At 44.3% G+C, this 20,768-nt stretch overlaps 2 protein-coding genes and 1 non-coding gene across 12 annotated transcripts in view; 2 read left to right on the top strand and 1 right to left on the bottom strand.

Annotated features, from left to right (window-relative positions):
* Positions 1 to 52: 52 nt before the first annotated feature.
* Positions 53 to 17,491, bottom strand: POLDIP3 (DNA polymerase delta interacting protein 3). 6 transcript variants are annotated; one of them, XM_087768144.1, is made up of 9 exons: positions 17,363 to 17,491; positions 13,561 to 13,948; positions 11,066 to 11,143; positions 9,133 to 9,228; positions 7,266 to 7,448; positions 6,260 to 6,337; positions 4,723 to 4,852; positions 3,788 to 3,854; positions 53 to 3,425 (listed from the first exon to the last, which is right to left on the bottom strand). In XM_087768144.1, exons 1-9 carry the CDS (start codon positions 17,467 to 17,469, stop codon positions 3,251 to 3,253), a joined length of 1,302 nt encoding a protein of 433 aa, XP_087624270.1. In that variant the 5' UTR covers positions 17,470 to 17,491; the 3' UTR covers positions 53 to 3,250. The 6 variants fall into 6 exon arrangements, with proteins under 6 accessions (XP_087624270.1, XP_087624271.1, XP_087624273.1 ...); XM_087768145.1 differs by having other exon boundaries at positions 11,066 to 11,140; XM_087768147.1 differs by lacking the exon at positions 9,133 to 9,228.
* The window catches only part of LOC104021659 (heat shock 70 kDa protein 12B-like), a 22,712-nt gene continuing 19,313 nt past the window's right edge, over positions 17,370 to 20,768 (top strand). The window contains exons 1-2 of one of the 5 annotated variants that reach the window (XM_087768139.1): positions 17,370 to 17,508; positions 18,633 to 19,402. The gene's annotated coding sequence lies outside the window, so the exon portion shown is untranslated. The other 4 variants (XM_087768138.1, XM_087768141.1, XM_087768137.1 and 1 more) reach the window with 4 other exon arrangements.
* LOC148054642 (U12 minor spliceosomal RNA) lies at positions 17,817 to 17,965 on the top strand. Its single transcript, XR_015707137.1, has one exon. It is a non-coding gene; the product is annotated as a U12 minor spliceosomal RNA (small nuclear RNA).

The raw sequence follows: 20,768 nt of genomic DNA, 5'->3' as shown, positions 1-20,768 counted from the left end.
GTTTTTAAAGACTCTTGTTAATCGGGAAAACAAAAAAAAAAAGATGACGCCCTTTACAGAGGAACTTGTATTTATGACTGAATGGAAGACAGGAGCACTCCAAAATAAAGATATCCAAGCAAGACATATGTACAAGGTGAAAAAAGGGTCAGTGAAAGCATGAAATAACACAGAGAGTCGACTCACCAAACAAATATCCAGGTTAATCAACATTATCAGAAAAAATGGTACATGCAAAAGCCATGAAAATATACCAGACAAACTTGCAAATTGTGGCATCACTTCGGAAGTCAGCATGTTTTTGAAAAAGCCAAGGGAAAAAGAGAGAAACACTATTACAAATTACCTACCACCCATCCTGGCCAGCCATATTGAATTACTGCAAGCAATCAGTGTTTCGTATGCGAGTTTATAATCTCTTAACAGCCCAGAAAGAAAACTGAACAAAAATATATAACCATGCTGCATGAGGGCAAATGTGCAGGGATGCGAGGTCAGAAGGTGGTAGGTGAGCTCAGTGGAATGCAAGCAAGATTAGGATAACTGCAGGACAGCCAGAAGTTGGAGAGCTGCAAGGTGAACTGCTTGAAGGTTAGTCTTCTTTCAGTGCCCGACCAAAGAAGCCACACCAAGTATTAGAAGACTAAGATAACTTCAGAGAGCTGACTGAGAACAACAGCAGCAATGCACACCAAGACATTGCTGTAAAACAAATCATGGAGTGGTGTTTAGATAACCATTGACTTCACCAATTTAATAAAATTTAAAAAAAAAAAATACTGCCATAGATCGCAGAGGCAGAGAACAGTAGTTCTTCCAAGGAAGTATGTTAACATCATCATAATTTCTCACAGATAATCTAAACACAATGTACAACTTAACAGCAAGTTACAAAGTGCATCTTGCTCTTTGGCTTTTGGAGTGGACATGAATCTATTAATAAAAGAAAAAAATGCTTGAATCTCCCCATTCTTTCAGAAGAGACAAGATATGCACTCACAATACATGCGTCTTCACATTTCTGCAGCTTTGTGTCTAGCTGATAATGAAAGTACCCGCCTTCGCCTAGAACAGGTACCCTGATTTCATGGCCATATTTTTTTTTGTAAAATTACTTTTTAAATTACTAGGCTGTCAATAACAAAGGCCATTCTTTTTCTTCTCTGTGACAACAGAATTGGAACTAGGTGGGGACACAAATTGCTCCCACTTAGTAGCAAGAATCAGCTACTAATTTCAATGATCCAGATTAAAAGGCTTATGAGCATCAATTCTCTTATCCATATACTCCTCTTGCTCTTCATCACATTATCAGTTTTGAAGTCTCTATATTCTTCTAAAAGCATGCTTGATTCGATGTTGGAACAACTCCACCTATCTTTAGTTATTTCACAGCATCTAAAAAGGCTTAGAATCCACTCTCTGTATAACAAACGTTTATTCAGAAACAGATAATACATTATCTTCTCCAATCCCTAATGTTTCCTCCCCCTCCCCCCGCTTTTTTTTTTAATAAAACACAGGTGTTTGATGGGCAATCTAAAAAAGGAGAACAATAGCTGTCTTAAGTCCCCTCCCCTACAAACATCTGCTGTTCACACGAAGCACCCTACCAATAACGGTGTTGTCGGCTTCCAAACCAAAGAGAGTACTCTGGAAAAACAAGTCCTGCCAAATCCTCAGTTATTTCCATGGCTAAAAGGGATACAGTGAGATAGAGGAATGGTTTGCATGAGCTAGATAAGAGCAAAGAGTTAATACAGAACAAGAAAGCAAAAGAAACATAGGGTTGACCGAGAAATGGAATCTGGACCTACAACAGTTACAGAGAGCTCATTAAAGTTCAGCAGAGCTGAACAGAATGGATTAGGTTAGTCTCCTAGCTAGAAGGATCAAGTTCAAACCCCAACCAGATTCTGGAAGTGGCTCTTGGCTTTCCTCTCTTATAATACAATTTGAACAAATACAAATGAATGGTGCTACTGGGACTTCAAACACCCATGGAAATGATGCTGTACTAACAAAGGAAGTATTGGAAGTGCCACCTAGTGGCCTGTGGCTCCTCACTGGCCCAAGGTACATCCTTGCTGCTCTGCATGGGACTTGCTTAACACTCCTCTCCTGTGTGTTCCTTACAGAGCGCTAACTGTTCTCCTCTCCAAAACCTCTCCCTGAAGCCATGAAGCGCAGCAATCATCTTCTGAATCCATGCATACAAGCAGCATGCCCCCACAGCAGCCAAACACTGCCCAAATGACATCTCTCGAAGAAGTGAGTTCTCAGGCGCAAGAAAAGTCTGCTTCCTACGTATTAGTATCTGAAAAAGGCCCCAGCTCCTTCCTTTTTATAGGAGTCTGGGTAAGTTAGAAGGTAAGAAAAAAAAAGTAACGTTCCTGCGTCAGCAGGAAGATGCGATACAGTCTAATGGGAGCGAACACTTGGATTTCCTCTAGCTCTGAACACAAGACTGTTTTTTATTTTTCAGTCCAGAAAGATGAGAGCAACTGAGCCTGACCCTACAGGGCTAATATATTCATTGTACAAATGCCAGAGCCCTTTTTCCCCCCCACCTCTCTGCATTACCAGAGTTGAAGCATCCCTCCCACTGCACAATGGGTGGTGCACTTGTGCATATGTCCTTTCTGCCTCCATTGGCTGGTATACACAGCTGGAAGCTCAGTTTTTCACATTTCTCAACGTCACAGCTGCTGAGCAGAAAAATGTCCAACAGCCAGAATGAAGCAGTATGCCACTGCATGCACACAAGTCAAAGACGCAAGATGGCGCCTCCTGTATGGGGCCACACCTGACTTTGTACCCAGCGCAGCAATTTCAGAAACAATGTGGTGTTCTTGCCTGTTGATAATCAAGGGGATGTACCTTTTACTTAAAGGTCAGTCAGAAGAAAAGAGAAGGAGATCACCTCTCCTTCCCTCAAAATCTATGTGCACTTTTAATGGCCACTAGGGACTTTGGAATAAAGGAGGGAGTTACATGGTATATGCTTAGTAATACATTACTGGCAGAAGGGGGAGGTTATTCTTTTGGAAAAAAAAAAATCATGGAAGAAAACTCCAACTATGGAAACAGAAAGTACACACACAAGAGGAAACACTATTGTACAGTAAGGTAGCGATCATAGAAAACAAAAAATTTCAAGGCAGGCAAATGCAAATAACATCTGCACTCCTGCACTTCTCTCATTTCCCAACTTAAATGAGTTTTCCAGTCCACTGCTTGCTCCCCCTTCTCAGAGTTTAATTTTGAATTCTGTAGGCTGCACAGAGGCAGAGACCCCTGAGGATTTGAAGAGTGCCTTCAAGATAGTGTCAGGGTCCACCTCAGCTGGGGGATTTGAGGAGGCGCTTGCACTTGACCGGCGTGGTTCCCCTTCCTTCTTCACTGAAGGGGTATCACTCAATCGGCTGCAGGATTAAAAAAAAAAGCAGTATTTAAATTTTATTTCATAATGAGAGGTTAACGCTATGTCTGCATTTACTGTTCTCGGTGTTGCCCCCTTCCCAATATTAGAGAGGGAGATTTTAAATATGCTTTCCTCACAAGAAAACTTCCTCATCTCAGGCTTGTTTTGAGCCTCAGGGCTAGGAACACTATGGAGTCAAGCTATATTGCACTCAGCTCAACACAGAGCACCACAGAGAAGAAGAGAAGGAGAATATTCATGGGACAATAATTTGCCAGCAGTTTTCTTCCCCTCCCCTCACGTTCTCCTCAAAATAGAATTGTAAACGTGTTTGGTTCTTCCTCCCACCCAAAGTACACTTACAGCAATATAGGCTGGTCTGAGGTGATGACATTCCCATTCATATGAAGATTGCATTTCATTGGTTGACCTAAACACACACAATTAAAAAAGTCCTTATATCAGAATCACGGTAAGGCAATATCCCAGAAATATCACACATCAGTGCAAGCAATAGAGTTCCACATGCTCGGGAAACATGAGAAAGAACAGCCGATACATCTTTTGTTGCAAAAATCACAGCAACAGAAGAGCCACTGAAACAGTCAGTACAATATGAAGACTCACACTAATTAAGAAATTACATATAGGTACAAAACCCTTAGCAGAGACACAAGAGAATCTCCCATTCTCAGGTCTCTGCTCCTCATCTGACATTCGTAACATGTCACTCATCTAGAGAAAGAAAAAGCATCTATTTACAGCTAAAAATTAATACCTAAATTCAGTTTATAACAACATTGCAGGTGGATCCAGATTAACAATTGCATTGTTCAGAGTTTATGGAGAAGCTGATACTGATTATTTTACAGGTCTGATTCAAAATGTCTCTGACTACGCCTTGAGTTTTGCAAATATTAGTTTCACTTGTACTTTGCAAACAGCTATTCTGTAAGCAGGTAAAGCCTTCCTAAGGGCTATCTAGCTCTTGGCACTGGATTAGGAACAAGAAATTTAATCTGGAAGTTAGACCAGTGGAATCACCAGGACTCTGCCTCTTGCTTTGAGCATTCTCTTTCTAGGAAGACTTCTTTTTTAATTTCCCTTAAATAAACTGTACATATATTCAGCTAGTTACACAGGAGCGTATTACACTGTCTAGCTCTCAAACTGATTTTCTGGCACTTCCTCTCTCTTGGTAGCACATGAGCATCTGAGATGCTTTTAAACTCTCCACTGAGGTAGAAAAGTCTTTGTTGATTTATCTATCCTAAATGCAACTCTGGCCTCAAACTTACCATCTAAGCACCTGTTGTTGTATTTCTTATATGCTGTGATAGCATCTTCTTTCTTGACAAATACTACCTCAGCCACTCCAGGGTGCACCAGCCGGGCTCGCTTCAGAGCGCCACACACACAGAATAACTCCTGAGGGCAGAGAGTTAGTCATGACCATGGTCACATCAAAGGTAGCATTTCAGCCAAAGACACTGAGTGAGAAAGGCTTAGTTTCCTAACTGCACCACCCGTCCTGCTTAGTAAATACATGGCAGAATCTTGCCACTTGCCTTATTTTGTGTTTGCTACAGTATGAGTACTTGGCATTATTAATACAGGTTGCACAAAGCTCCATACTGCTACCAACACAAGCAGAAAAGTTCAAGGCCAGTACTCTATACTGTTTGTCACACATGAAGACCAGGCTCATTCTCAGCCTGCTGAGAATGTAAGCGCCTAGATAATTTGGATGGAGGCATAAGTTCGAGGACAACACTAAGCATGATTTGGCATGAACTCTTCCAAGTGACGCCAGGTATCTCAGTACATCCCAGAAATGGTATTTTGTCCCAACTTCTTAAACACAGAATCATAGAATACCAGGTTGAATGGGACCTCAAGGATCATCTGATCCAACCTTTCTAGCACAATCTACACGAGATGCCCCAGCACCACATCCAGCTAAGTCTTAAACGTGTGAAGTGTAGCGGAGTCAACCACTTCTCTGGGGAGATTACTCCAATGATTGACTGTTCTCATCGTGAAAAATTTACCTCTCACGTCCAGTCAGTATCTCCCTGGGAGTAACTTGTACCCACTACCCCTTGTCCTCACCATGTGACTCCTTGTAAAAAGGGAGTCTCCATCTTCTTTGTAGCTCCCCTCTAAGTACTGGTACATGGTGATGAGATCACCTCTAAGCCTCCTTTTCTCAAGGCTGAACAAGCCCAGCTCTCTCAGCCTATCCTCATATGGCAGGCTTCCCAGACCCTTGATCATCGTGGTGGCCCTTCTCTGGACCCCCTGCAGCCTGTCCACATCTTTTTTGTATAAGGGGGACCAGAACTGTACACAGTATTCCAGGTGTGGCCTGACAAGTGCTGAGTAGAGTGGGATAACAACTTCTTTATCTCTGCTGGTGATGCCCTTTTTGATGCAACCCAGCATCCTATTGGCCTTCTTGGCCGCAGCAGTGCACTGTTCGCTCGTATTGAGCTGCCTGTCCACCAGAACCCCCAGGTCCCTTTCCACAGAGCTGCTCTCCAGCCAGGTGGATCCCAGTCTGAGCTGCACTCCTGGATTATGTTTTCCCAGGTGCAAGACCTTACATTTGTCTTTGTTAAACTTCATAAGGTTAAGCACACGCTTTTTAAAAAAAATTTAACAAAAAAAACAAAACAAAAAAAATCAGGAACTCTCAAAGTTTTTGCAAGGAAAGCAAACCCACATCATACCCCTCTTCATTGCATTCACCATAAATTAAGTGATTTATCAAAAGAGGTAGGTTAAGGGAAGGAAGTGTCACTCATCCACAGTTTGGCAGTAAGCAACACTCACAACAATGTCTTCCTCTGTGACTCGAGGATGCAGATTGTTTACGGTCATCTTTGTGCCTTCCAAAGGACTGAACGCCAGCTGCCAACACAAACAAATGCACCACATAAAGGTCAGAAATGCAGCAGGCAAGACAGCACAGCAGAGAAAGCAAAAAAAGTCACTAAAGGGATGTCTGGGAAAATCTGTACGCACACACACAGGCGAGAGCTACAGCTAGTAATGGGAAGTATGAATGCTTAAAAAAGCCCAGCTCATCTGATGGTGAAAAGGAGCCCCCTTTCCATGCTAATTTCTCTCTGAAGTAACTTTCCTCTTTCATTCCCAAGTATAACACTAACTTAACCTGCATACACACACAGTACTCTCTGGTCATGCCCACACTTTTAAGCACGTGTCTTTGCTGCACTCTATACCATCCAGCAAACCCCAAAATATGGCTCCAGCCCCTCAAGGGCATGCTGAACTCAACGTGCCTGGGAAGGCCCAGTGGGTTACCCGTACCCAAGATCAGGCAGTTTGGCAAAGCAATTCCAGGCAGGTTGTCTACAAATTGCCCAAGAGGTCTTGTGTGGACAGCAAGAAGTTGTATTTGGAAGAATCCTGTTTTTCTCCTTGCTAACAGGAGCAGACAGAAGACAATGTAACTAGTAGTGTTAAAACACTATTCCTAGGGCCAGCCTCCAAGGAGTGTCCAAACAACACCTGTAACCTCCCTGTAACATGGACTCCTCCAGGACCATGTGCTCCCATGCTAGATAAAAAAGTTGAGAGAAGCAAGATGCACTAACCAAGAATTCCAAGTTTCTCAAACGCTGAAGAAAACGATGTTTAGACAGGTTTCAAATTCTTGGGACATGGGTTGCAGTTATCAGAATAAGCTTGATGGAGTCCCAGAAACAATGGTGGAAGGCAGGCAGAAATGAACTGCTTGCATAACTGATGAAGAGCAAATGTCAGATGTTTCAGAGACTTCTCTAAAGACCATCTCCCACTTCCCTGAGCTCACCTCAACAGGTGCCGGTTCTTTTGGAGGTTCCTCTTTTGTCACCAAGGTCCGGGACATGTTTGTCAAGGCCTTCGTCCGCATAGGAGAGGGAGGTGCAGGTGGAGCTGTGTACGTATCATTCTGGACCACTTTAGTCAGGGGAACAGTCTTGGACAGAGAGAATTTATTGCCACTCAGCCCGGTCTACAGGAAGAAAGAATAAAGTATTGAGAGCTGCAGGCTACAAAAGTCATCCCTCCTCTTCAAGCACCAACAGCAGGAGAGCATTACTAGCATGCGCTAAGAACTGCATGCCCTTCCTGGTGTCAAAACCACTACAGTGCTGGATACTTTCAGCTTTGAGACAAAAATCAACTAACGTTTCTGGTCATATGTTTATCCCAAAAGAGTACTTCCCTCACTAACGAGCAGTTTTCTTCAGAAACACAAAGCTAGGGCATGCAAAGACATGAAGCATAACTTTTCTAGTTGGAACTACCTGAGGAGTGTAAAGCCAGAATAAAAATTGTGCTTGGCAGCTGCTGTGAACGCTGGAAATAACACATTTACTCCTGCAAAAAAACCCTAAAGCTGATTAAGGATCACAAATGGCCAGAAGCCCTATTCTGAACACCCGCATAAGAAAAAAAAACATAGGATAATCGTTGCACTAAACTGCCTGTGTGATGGTAAAACCACATTGATTTGCTTTCTTAGAACCACAGAATAATTTAGGACAAACGCATGTCCAGCCCTCATGTCTGCAACAGGGCTCACTTCAAAAGACACATCAGGTTGGCTGAGGGCCTCATCCAGTTAAACTCTGAAAATCTCCGAGAGCAGCGATTTCACAACCTCTCTGGGTCCCTGTGCCAGAGGCTGACCAATACCCTGAAAATTGCACAACTCTCTCCCCATATGTAACTAGAGTTTCTTTTGCTGCAACACATTTGTTGGTTCACCTTCTCCCTGTTCACTTCTGAAAAGGACCCGGGGTTTGCCTTTTCCATGACCATCTATGAGGCAGTAAAAGTGCATGGGCAGATCTCACTACAGCCTTCTCTTCTCAGCCTTAAGAGACACTGCTTGCACCCTCTCCTCAGCCCCCTGACCACCCTGTTGTACTAGTTCCAGCCTGTCAGCATCTGTCTTGTATCGCAGAGCCCCAAAATAGACACAGTACTCCAGGTGCATTCTCAAAGTGCCAAACAGATGGCAATAATTATCTTCCGTGATTTGCTAGCAATGATCTTACTAACATACAATCTACAGTTGGCCTTCGTTGCTGCAAGGATGCACTAACTCATTCTTAGCATATCACCCAGCAGGACCCCCAGGCTTTTTCCTACAAAGCCGCTTTCTAGCCAGTCAGTTCTTAGCTTAAGTTGCAGAGGGTTATCCCATCCCAAGAGCAAGATCTTGCATTTGTCTGTGTTGAAATCCCATCTTCTCCAGAGCATCAGTACTCCCCAACAAGCTGCCAACCAAGATTTTGCACGGCAAGAGACTTCCTGCTTTGATGTCCAGCCTCTAGAAGCAGCAGAAAGCTTCCCTTGCTTGCCTGCTCAAACAATAACGAGATAGGTTCAAAGCACTTCCCCACCAAGAAGAAAGTCAAGAGCTAACATGCAGAAACCTGCCAGCAAGGGAGAAAGTGCGCATTCTGGCTGCAACAGGCCTATAAAACCACAGTTAGCCTAAAAGGACTCTGTCCCAAAAGTAACACTAAAAGCATTGGCACAAAGGGAGGGTTGGGGTGAAGAGCAAACATTTCAGGAGTAAGCATCGTTTACATACTTTAAAAGAACATAAGCCCCGTAAAGCCGCAGCCTGTGTGTCCACCCAATGTGAGCATGGCGTGGTGGGGACTGTTCAGATAATCCCTTACCGCGTTGTGCAGGAAACTGTTTGTGGTGGTGATTTTCATCTGTTTGCTAGTAAGGGGAGAGACACTTTCATCTTCATCTTCCATGTCATACAGACCCTGGAGCGAAGCAAGGTAATAGTTTACAAGCAGGTAGATTTAATCTAGACATTTCCAACGTAAGTAGTTCTCCCCTGCGTTCGGCCTTCTTCAGGTAATGAAGACGACCACACTGGACTTTACTCCTGCCCTTGCAGCTTGGGGACACAGAGCTGAAGGTATGCAAGTCCATTTCAAAACGCCAGTGTAAAAACTATCAAACTTCTTTTCCAGAAATGCCACAGTAAAGCTATTTCCCTAGGTGTACTGAAACCACGTATAGATTTCTCTAATCCCTAGACCTCATCAGGACTGATGAAACCACATTAATGGAATAAAGCATCAGTGTCTAACTTTTTAGCACCCTGCTGCCTTTAAAGCTGAAGCCTGTGCATATGATTTTTTTTGTAATTAGTTTTTTTAAAATTAAGCAGATGCCTGCCACATACATCTGAACCAAACATTCCTTTTGAATAGCCTGCTTTCCTCAGCACAGCACATACCCGTCTGGCACTAGAAAACACTGCACTAGGAGGTTTACTGAATGAATAATTAATTTCCCAGTTCAACTTAATGCTCATAGGCCTGTCTTAAAATACTGAGGCTAACTCCTACACAAATATTTTTTCATAGATTCTAAATAATGTTAAGAAAAAGTCTGTACACATAGGTCACTGCCCAGAATATAAGAAGTCAGAACTCAAAACAGTTTCCCATTAATTCAGTAGAAAGGTGAAGAAAAATGGAGGGAGTAGCAATGAGAGCTTGCAAAATAAGTGGGTTGCCATAGTCAGCAAGATCCTGGTTTACAAACAAGAAAGTTGTTCTAGTCACAGAAATGCTATGAAGGAAAAAAACAAAAGGGGATGGTAGAACAAAGGAGAATTGTGCAGAAAAGAACTGAGGAAAAACACTAGCCATGAGAACAACGGATCTGAGTTTGAGACAAAGTAAAATGAGTTCAAGGCTTATAGTGATGAGCTCAGAATAATGAAGACGCTTCTTTAAGTGACAGCATCTGGGATAGGCAAGGGCAGCAAGTCAATGTAGAGGTAACATACACAAACAGCTAATGTTACCATAATTGAGACAAAAAACTGAAACCAAAACAGGACCTGATATTGTGAATTATAATTTTCCAATATTTCATATAATACTTTATGTACACACACAAAAAATTAAGTAATAAAAACGTGTAATTCCTCTCTGAAAGCACCCAAGGTGGCAAGGTGGCTGAATAGTTGGGGGCTGTGACAAAGGCCTTTACAATTGATCCCAAAAGAGACAGCACAAATTCTAGGGTTTTCCTCAGACAAAGTCTAATTGATAAGGGATACGGCAAATTTGATAGTACATCAGAATACCAGTTAATACCGTTCACTATCAGGTTTCCAGCAGGGACCCACAGCTGGGATTTCACAGGAAGGTTATACCCTCTCCCACCTCACTGCAGAACACATGACCATCTACAATCACATCTACTCTCTGAAGAGGCTGGCAGGATGGTGAATCAAAACAACCAAAACTTGATTTCATGTGGTGTCACAGACATTTACAGAAAGGCATCAGAGCTAAAGGTCACAGTCTCTAGAAAAAAAAAACATTAGCGCATACAGATAAAAATTGGGAATAGCTGCTTGGCATTCATAGAACACACATGGAATCAAGATCAATTAGACTAAATGAAAACCTCAATTGCCATGAAAGTATCTTAACCACGCAAGAATAGGGAGCTAAGCTGCTGGAGAACTTCAAACACTTTTCTTTCCTACTTAAAGTTTTCTTTACATCTGCCAATGTTTCTGGACACCTTTCTTCCCCCCACAAAGGTAACAAAGAGCACAGAGCAGGCACACACCTGTTTGTGTGTATGGTTGTTCACCACATTGATCCTCATTCCTGCTGGATGAGAGTGTCCAGGAACTGGAGCTTTCTGCTACAGTTAGAGGGAAAGAACCAAAGCATTAAACACTACAGCCCACCAGATCCCCATTTCAGAAGATCAGAGCTGTTAGCTGATACCCTGAGACCACTTAAGTGAAACTCACTCTCCTGCTCTTGAAACATATTACCACAATATGCTATTAGATAACATCTGTGTTTCCTGTAATACATTCAATATGAGATAGCTTCACTTAACCGAAGAAATTAAAACCTCAGGCCACGCAGAGAAACTGACTCAAATTGCTTGAGTTTTAGTCCAAGATTAGTGGGAAGGGGACTTAACTCCAGCCCTGCCAGGACTGACTAGATCTACATTTCTGCCAATACAAAACCATGAATGGGGTAGATCAGTAAGTAAGCTTCTGTTCTTTCATGCTACAGGGAACCAAAGATACCTATTTCCACCAAGCTCAACAAGCTGGGACACAACACAGTTTAGTTCCATTCCATTTCAAAGCAGAAGTATACACTGTCCCTTCACACTAGAGCTGGAATAAGCTGTAGCAGAATAAAATGATGCATGGAGTAGTGTAGCTGACCCTTCTGCAGCCTGTTATCCTGTGAAACAGGGAAATCGCAACAGAAGTTGTCAGGGAACATAGCTGTACTAATCAACAACTGAACTCAAGCAGCAACTCTCTTAAAAAAGCCCTTTGGGTTTTTGAAAAAGCTGGAAGCTGTCCATTACAGAAAAGAATGGGTCTTCTTACAAAAATATTCCATACCAGCAGTAAAATCTTCAGATTTGCATTTTCTCTAGACTGTAACTTACACCACAGCACCCTCATGTTTCAATTTGCTAATCAATTCAAAAACAAGGGTACCTGTCCTACAGAAACACCAGGAGAGCTATGGAAATTGAGTTTCAAAGACTTTTTTCCTTCCTTTATGAGAAACAAGACCACAGTACAGGACATTAGAGCTGTGTGCTGCATCTCAGATCAAGATACTTTAGTTTGATTCTGCTCCCACATTTGGGAAGAGAGGAGGGCCATGGGCAATTTGGAATTTCGGTATAAATCTTTTAAAAATTATTAAATAATTGCTCATGTGCACAGTTTTGTCTACAGTCTTAATCACTATTATATTCTACAATATTTTTTTCTTGCAGTATGTTGTCTAACAGACAGAAAGTACTGTAGGTTAAACCACGTCATACAAAAAAAATCAAGTCAGAGCAAGTTGCTGCTGTACCAAGTCTCTAGAAACTATTTTAACTCCTAGAAACTTTGTAGAAAATGTTCAGCTCCTAATGGCTGATGGTGGTGATTTGGCTTAGAAGGACAGCATGAGTACTAATTACACTACTAATTAAAGACTACTGAACAGACTGCTCTATTGCTCTGTGATTAGCCTTTCTTACTGCCACAAGAGTCCTTTCTCTTTCTTATGTCAGCCTGGCAGGAAACCTGCAGAGTAATGGGAAATTTCCTAGGCTAACAAAGAAGAAATATGCTTGATGCTCTTGAGCAAAACCCACAGCTGAAGAGAAAGCAGACTCATCTAGGCTTTCAAACTGATGAGAATAGGAGATTTTCTGGGTATGTGTAAGCACACTGTTGATCTTTGGGAGGAGGAAAACAAAAGAGGTAGGCTAGGAACTTCAGTTACATGTTTGTAGCAGTGAGGAACAAAACTACTCCTCAAACAACAATCCTGACAGTCTGGAAACTTCTCTTCTGACTCTACCCACTGTACGTAACACACACATAGTTCAACAGTAGTTAGAGAAGTCTGCTAAAAATCCAGTTACTGCACAGACAGCAAAGTGGAATTAGAAAATTGTCAAAGGAAATCAGCAGATTAGGGTGATCAACTGATTATACTGCAACTGAAATAAATCTTGAGCCTCAGCAGGAATGCATCATGTAATCAGGCAACTCCCTGGAAGTCAGGGCTTTCCTGAAAACCAGACAAGTAGAAATAGAGAAATTGTAGAAGGGGTCATTGAATTTTAGATCTTCTTAGACAGAAACATAGCTGTATATTCTAAACTGTTATCCCACCACTAGGATAAACCAGTTATCTAGACAGAACAATCCACCACATCAGACTTGCAAGGAGGGGTGGTATAAGAACAACAAAAAATGCATACATTTCCTTTGTATTTAGGTGGGAAAGAGACTACTTAACCATTCAAGACATCTACTTCAGTGCTGACAGGAGCACTGCTTTAGTCTTTATTGGGCCCAAAATTCAGGTGAAAATTTAAATGAAAGCTGGGATTCTAGAAAAAGCCCCAAGCAGCTGCAAGGACACCCAAAAGGCTCCAAATCCTGCCCTACAGGCTGGACTGAACTGTATCACCATAGCTTCTATTGCAAACATGTGAACATATTCATGTATTATCATTTCTACGGGACTGCTGCAGCATAACCGAGGGGCTCAGAGGTGGCTTGCTTGACCTACTTGGATAGTTTTGGTGATTTTCATGGCTGGATTTACTGTCCCCATAGTTGGGCTGATAGCAGCTGGAGCGCTCCTTTTTAAGCTGATCTTCTCTCTGGCATCCACCACTTTGGTCACCTTTTCAGCAGCAACACTTTGCTGCTTGCGGGAATTCAACATCTCTCGAGCATCCTGCACCTTCCCTTTGATTTTGAATCGAGCGTCCTTTTGAACCAGTTTTTCACGGGCATCTTTAACCCCCAGTTTGTGTCGGGCATCAGTGAGTCCTATCTTCTGTCGGGCATCAAATGTTCGCTGAAAGCTGACAGCTGGTGATGATCTATTTAGAAGATTCTGCTGGATCCCAATGCGAGATCTTATACCTCCGAACACCGGCCTTGTGTTAAGCCTGGGGGGAAAAAAAAGAAAAAAGTGTTTCAGACATTATAAAATGTGATACAGTATAAATAAAAGTATTTGTGTTGCTGCAAACAAAAGCTCATTATTACTGCACAGAAATCCACTCAGATTAGATGTCCAAATACAATAGTAGAGCTCCTGAACTGTTTTATGCTGGATTTTACTTTCTACATAAACAGCTAAGGAACTGATTTCCAAAATCCATCCTTAAGCTCACATTCACAAACTTAAGTAAAGGGTCAGACTTCAGCAAAATTCATCAACAACTTAAGTACTTTGGGGAAACCTTTGAAGACAAAGAGGAACAGAAACAGACTTTCTAGCTTTAGGACTAAGCAGGTCTGCTAAAGCACCTTTTGTAATACAATAATATGTCTTGATACAAAGGAAACACGGAACGACATGGGACTTCAACAATTCTAGGCAGCAAGTTCAGATTTCTGGGAGTGTAGAGGCTTGGATTTTAGGATGTACAAGCACAAGTACCAATCTCAGCTCAAAGCCACCAGTTTCAAAGCTGATTAACTGCCAGCAAGAATACTTATCAGTCAAATTACTTTTTAACATCACTGCCTCTTCTTTAATCTACTAACAGAACTGCTGCGCTCAGTGGCCTTTACTTTTTAAGCACATCACTATCACAACACTGAGCACAGAAAGATAACAGCCCACAGACAGGACAGCATTTGTACTTGTACACAAGTATTACTAAGAAGCAGCCCATTATGTAGTGAAAGCTGAAACTAGCTTCTTGTTACAGGTCTGATTCACTTTTTCAAAATCTCCCCTAAAAGGAAACAGCTTGTCTAATTTTTTAATACAGTTCCTCCTTTAAGTATTTTTGAAGGTTTTCTTTTTTTTTTTTTTTTTTTTAAGATGAAAAAGTGGTAAGAGAAATTTTAAAGTTAAGGTATGAAAAAATATTCTTGCTGTTGGCTTTTTAAAATTCAAAATAAGCTACAGAGGGCTACAATGTTCATCTGCTTTCTGAAACGTACTGTCCAGTATTACACAGTCTAAAAGTAGATATCTAGAATTTGTTGTAATACTCAAAAGGCTAACATCACAAATTCAAATGACAATGCAATTTGAATTCTTCATAGTTTCATATCAGTATTTCCCAATCTAAGCCTACAATCTTAACATTATTAACAGTCATGTATTTTCAGTGGAGAGATCTGTAAAAAAAAAAAAAAAAAAAAGAGAGATGAAAGACTGAACCTCCTCTTCTGTCTCTCTCATTCTTGTGTCCAGACAACTGGAGAGCTAGGACTGAGGTCCCATTTTGTTACCTAGCTAAGAATCCTATGGCTGCTCTCTTATACAGCCAAAGCATACCAGCTAGAAGAAAAAAGAGTATCATTAAGACCATTTATTAAAATATATCCAGAATAATACAGAAGACTAACAGTACCTATAAAGCAACAGTCACAGAACAAGACTTCCCTTGCAATTTTAAAATGCATTAATTTAGCTATGTTGAAAGCATTCAGAGTGCTGCAGAAGGCCTTGATGAGTGGTTCTTTTTAATAAGCATAAAAGAGGTCAAAGTAAAACCAGAAATAGATGTATCAGCATTTAAGCCAGAATTAGTTAAACCTGTTAATGACATGAACTAATGAAATCAGTTAGGAAACTCTGTACTGAAGATTACACCATGTCTGAAGACTTGAGTTTATCCTAATAAGCACCTCTCTTCCACAAAGAATTGCTTACCCTATAACAGCATTAACTGTTTAGGCATTTTGTGCCACAGCACCTGAAATAAAAGGGAATCTCAAACATCTAATTCACTTCCCAGAACTCCAAGTTCTGGCTTGAATATTTTGTGGATTAGTACATTTTATAGGTGAAGAGTTTTCTGTTATTTCCTCTAGACTACTGAACAGCATGGATATAATGATTTAAGTTTATTCAGTTTATCCAGCCTTCACAAAGTCAAGTTAGCTACCTCAGAAATCTTGTAAAGTGAGCTAAACATGACAAATAAGAGAAATGCAAGGCACAAAAATTTCTACAGTGCTGCAGAGGAATTATTGTTCAGCAAATAAAAGCAGGAAGAATTCATGGAAGAAATGAGAGTTAAGGAGGGATTTGAAAAAGGAGAAAGGAGGTCCTTGGCATATTAAGCAGCATAAGAGTGTTCCAAATATGCAGGATAACATGAATGAAAGCACAAAGCCAAGGCCTTGTCTAGACCAGGATTTAAATACGTGTTTGAACATTTTGCTAGTATATGTTAGCAGATAACTTTCAAAATGTTACTCTAGACATATAAGTGTAGGCATTCAGAGTTAAAACCTAAGATTCCCCAGTGACCATTAAATTAAAAAAACCACCAACAAAACAACAACAACAAAAAAAAGGAGCGCACTTCGCTAACACAGATGGGGAGAAATCCATGGACAAGATCTTCAGAAGCATCAAGAGACTATGACAAAAGGGAAAATGAAAAGCTACCAAAGGAGAAGCCAAATAAGAACTGCCAACAGCTGCACTAGAGTAAATGGCCCAGCCTACACTGGAGACACCTGCTATACAAAGAAAGAATCTAATGTTGTAGCTAATACATAACACACTCCACATCCACACAAGCATTTCAAACGATCTGCCAGGGTATCATTAACTATGCTACAGAGACTGCAGTTTCCAAGGGCCAGGCAGCAATTCTGACGAAAGCCGTCGCAGCCTGAAGCCTCGCCTGTGCGGATCCGGATCAGCTTTGCCACAGTTACGGCTCCCTGTGGCACAACTACGCCTCCCACGGCTCTCCCACAATGCACCGTGCCGCTCATCAACGCACCGCTTCTGGGAGCTGCGGTGGGACCGGGCACCCCCCGGGCACCGCCTGCCGAAGAGCTGCAGCCCAGCAGCAGCTCCTCCTGCAGACACAGAGCAGCCCGGACACCGAGGGGGCTCGGGGGTGGGGGGCGCCGAGGCCCTGCTGATCCCGGCTTGGGGAGCACCGCTGGGTTAATCGGCGGGGAGAAGCAGGAGGTAGCGGGGCGTCGGGAGGCACAGGTGAAGCGGTGGGCTGTGCCAGGAATCTCGGGAGAAAGGAGAAGGGGGCGGGAAGGGGCGCGGCGGCGGGTGGGCCTGCCCGGCCGGGGCCAGAGCCCGCGGGGCAGCGCCAGGCGCAGGGGGGCGAGGTGGGGGGACAGACCCCCGCCCCGGCCCCGGCCCGCCCCAGCCCTGAGCGACGGCCATCACCGCCAATCGGCATCAACGGCACGGCCCCGCAGCTCAACGCCTGAGCCAATGGGAGGGCGAGAGCGGGGAACAGGGCCGGGCCGCGCTGAGGCAGGCTGCGGCCCGCAGCCTCCGGAGCGGAACGACCAGAAGGGAGAACAGCGGAACCACCGGAGGCCGCCGGGCCCGGGGCGCTGCCCGCCCGCCCGCTTACCTCCCTTTCACCGTCACACCGCGTTTCCGTATCAGCTCGTCCAGAGAGAGGTCCGCCATCTTGTCGCGGGGCCCAACGATAAGACGCAGCGAGCGAGACCCGGACATGACATCATACTGCTTCCGTTCCTCACCCCGCCTCCAGAAGTAAGACAGGCCCCGCCCCCGGCCCCGCCCGAGTGCGCGACGCGCGGGGGGGGGGGGCGGGCGGCGAGGCCGTCCCACAACCCCCAGCGGCGCTGGGGCCCCTCATTTGCATACGGCCCCCGGCACGTCCCGTCCGGGTTCGGCCCGTGACAGCGGTGAGGCGGCGCAGGAGGGGAAAGAGACCGGGCAGAGCGGTCAGGGCAGCCGAAGGTCAGCTGCTGCAGCGTGGGGCGGCGTGGGGAGCCGCTCGCCCTGACCTAGAGAGCTAACGCTTAGGGTTCTCCTGGCGGGGTGGGGAAGCGCCCGGTATGCCTTAAACTTATGAGTAAGGAAAATAACGACCCGGGGTGACGCCCGGGTCCTCACTGCCAATGTGAGAGGAATTTTTGCGCGGGTACAGGTCGTCCCCGGGTGGCCCGCTTACTTCGCGGGATGCCCGGGTGCCGTGATCTGCCCGACCCTCCGTACCGCGCGTCCCAAGGACAGAACCGGGGCGGCGCGGCTCTGTCCCGCGCCTGCGGCCTGGTGGGGGAGCTGTGATCCGGGGCCTCGGAAGTGTGGTGCTGAGGGGCGGAGCCCTGCCCGCTGTTTCCGCGTTATAACGAAAAATTCGATCGAGTCGCTGTAAAGAAAATAAATCTTAACTAGTGTCTTCCGCCCCGCCTCGGTTCCGTCCAGTTTATGCGTCATGCAGCCCGTCTGAGCTGGCCTAAGGGTCTTTGCGAGGCTTAGGAATACATCACCGAAACCCTCCTAACGTTTCACGCGTCTGCGGGAAGCCATTCCTTTTTTTGATGCTTCTGTGGCAGGTATCGCGCTATTTAAAATCAGACTAAGGAAAAAAAAAAAAAAGTCCAGCGGCAGGGAAAATCCGCCTTGTGCAGGCCTGGGTGGAGGTGAGCTTTCCGGAGCTTTTCCAGCGTCGCCTCCTGCCCCGCCCCGACTCCCTGGCTGCAGCATCTGTACCCGCAGGACGGCGGCTCTGGGTTTCACCACGGTGCTGCTGGGCCTCCCCCAAAACGCTCTTGGCAGCACAGCATAATCCCAGGGCCCTGCGGCGCGGGGCTTCTCCCTGTCGTTGGACGACGCATCGCCGAAACACAGAGTTTTGTCTCTGCCCACAGCTCTGTCTCCCGCCCCCCTGGGCAGCTGTCAGGAGGATGGCTTGCGTGGTTCCCCTCCGCGCCTTCATCGTTCGCCTCCTGCCATCTCCCCGCCGCAACGCCCTGAGCTGCCGTGACCCTGAGGCATCCCAGCATCTGCAGCAGCGTCCGCCGTGTCGCTGTGGAGCTGCCGGCCCCTGCGTGCTCCGTGCGAGATCCACAGGGAAGGTCCTGGAAGGAAGCTCTTGGACTTGAGCAGCGCCTGCGAGGGCTGGGGACAAATGCGGAGCAGAGAGGCGCGGCCGAGGCGGCTCCTCACAGCCACACGAGCTCAGGATCCCACGGCACAGATCGTCTCTCAGGAATGTTTCAAGCCTTCGCGAGCCCCCATCACCAGCAGTGATGCCAGGTCACTGCTTATGGTTGCCCACTGGTACTTGATCCAGATTGAGGGTGGCACATGACTGCATCGCTATCAAATTAGAGTACACAATAAGAAGTTCATGCCCTTTTGGGCTTCTGTGCTGCCTTTCTGCAGCTGTTGAGATGTTTTGCTTGTTAGTGCTGTTCTCGTACTTTCAATTTCAGTTGACATTTCTGCAACAAGCAACCCTTTTGATTTCTTTAGTAATGTTCAGACTTTGCTCTTCTTGAGCTGAATACAATTTTCCTTTTAGCCCAGATTTTGAATCCTTTGTGGGTGGACTATAGGAATGTTAGGAAACAGAATGAGGTTTCCAAAGGAGCTTGGCAAATTGAAGAATCGTCTGAGAAGGCAAGGTGCTCCTCAGGTAGGACAGATGTAAAAGGCTGTGTCCTGATGTATTGGTTTGTCCAAGAAGAGGAATTTCTGCATGGAGATACCTCCCATAACACAGACACCCACCACCCATTTCATTTTTCAGAAGCTGGGAAAAGACCATATTTGTTCTTGACAACCTGTTGGTTATTGCTCGCATGTCATTTAAACCATAGCAGTTCTTTTTTTTTTTTTTGGTGAATATTTATTCTGCAATCTAGTTGTAGACAGGACCTTTTTCACCTTACAGTAGTTCCCTGGCCGTAATTGTGGGGCTTTTCCAGTTAACGGTGTTTGTGCCCTCTTAGTTCTCTCCAGCTACCATCACCTGCTGGCAATGCCTGCAGCAGCCGCTCACCAGGCGGGAAGCATCTCACCAGTCTGCCATGAATCCCCTGAACAGAGACGTGCTTAGGTACACTAACCACATGTGCTGCCTGCCTCTCGGTAAGAGTTCTCTTGCCAACCAGAGGTATCTTTCTTCTTTTGGTTGATATTGGCCCACTCAAAGTCTATTTTTTATTAATATTAGATTCCATGACCGACATGGGCTTATACTCCAGGCTTAAAAGCACAGCCTTGATTTACACCTGAAGTGAAAGCAAACAATAGGAATCAAGCAATAAGTTGTTTAGGACGTTAGAAACACTTAGGAAAATTGATCCCTGCCCCACATAGCTGTCCTCAGAGTATATGGTCAAGAATGTAATCCAAACCAGTCTGAAAAGAGGAGTTTTAGTCCTCTTCAGTTCTTAAACCATTGTTGCCTCTGCTTTGCCAGTGTGTATCGGGGGCATCCTAAATCAAGGAATCACTCAGGAATAAAAGCTTGTGCTGTAGTGGTTTCCATGCATGTGGAATTTGAATTGCACCAGTGTTTTGCATATCTATTTAGTGTATTTTCTTCACTGTTCAATTCTAGCTGATAAATAGTGCTTGGTAAATATGTGAGTTGTCAAATGCCAGTTAAATTTGTCAAATAATTCGTACCACAGATAATTGCTCTGAAGCACAGCTAACCCTAATATAAAATAGCATATGTTCATCAACGTTACACTGTTGATGTTGTTGTTCTTTAAGTCCTTTAAAAGAGTAGATAATGAGAGCTGATGAAATATGCATTTTTCACCCAGTTTATCGTTTTGATCCTTTGGATTGTGTGCATTTGGGTGGGGGAGGCAAAGGGGAGAAGAAAAGAAATGTCAGCCCATTCACTTCTCTTGCTCATAGGTGAACAGTCTCCCAGTCTGTTATCCTGTGTTGTGAGAATTTGGTTTCAGTGTCCCAAGACAAGCCCTTGTAGAAAACTGAACTGCTTGAAACATCTCAGCTTCAGCTATGAAAGATCTCAGCATTGC

The sequence above is a fragment of the Nipponia nippon genome, unplaced genomic scaffold (genome assembly GCF_047370975.1).
Source record: "Nipponia nippon isolate SJK-2023a ecotype South Korea unplaced genomic scaffold, ASM4737097v1 scaffold_3, whole genome shotgun sequence".
In the NCBI taxonomy this organism is placed as follows: Eukaryota; Metazoa; Chordata; class Aves; order Pelecaniformes; family Threskiornithidae; genus Nipponia; species Nipponia nippon.
The sequence above is the reverse complement of the archived record's forward strand: the minus strand, read 5'-3'. Positions and strand labels throughout refer to the sequence as shown.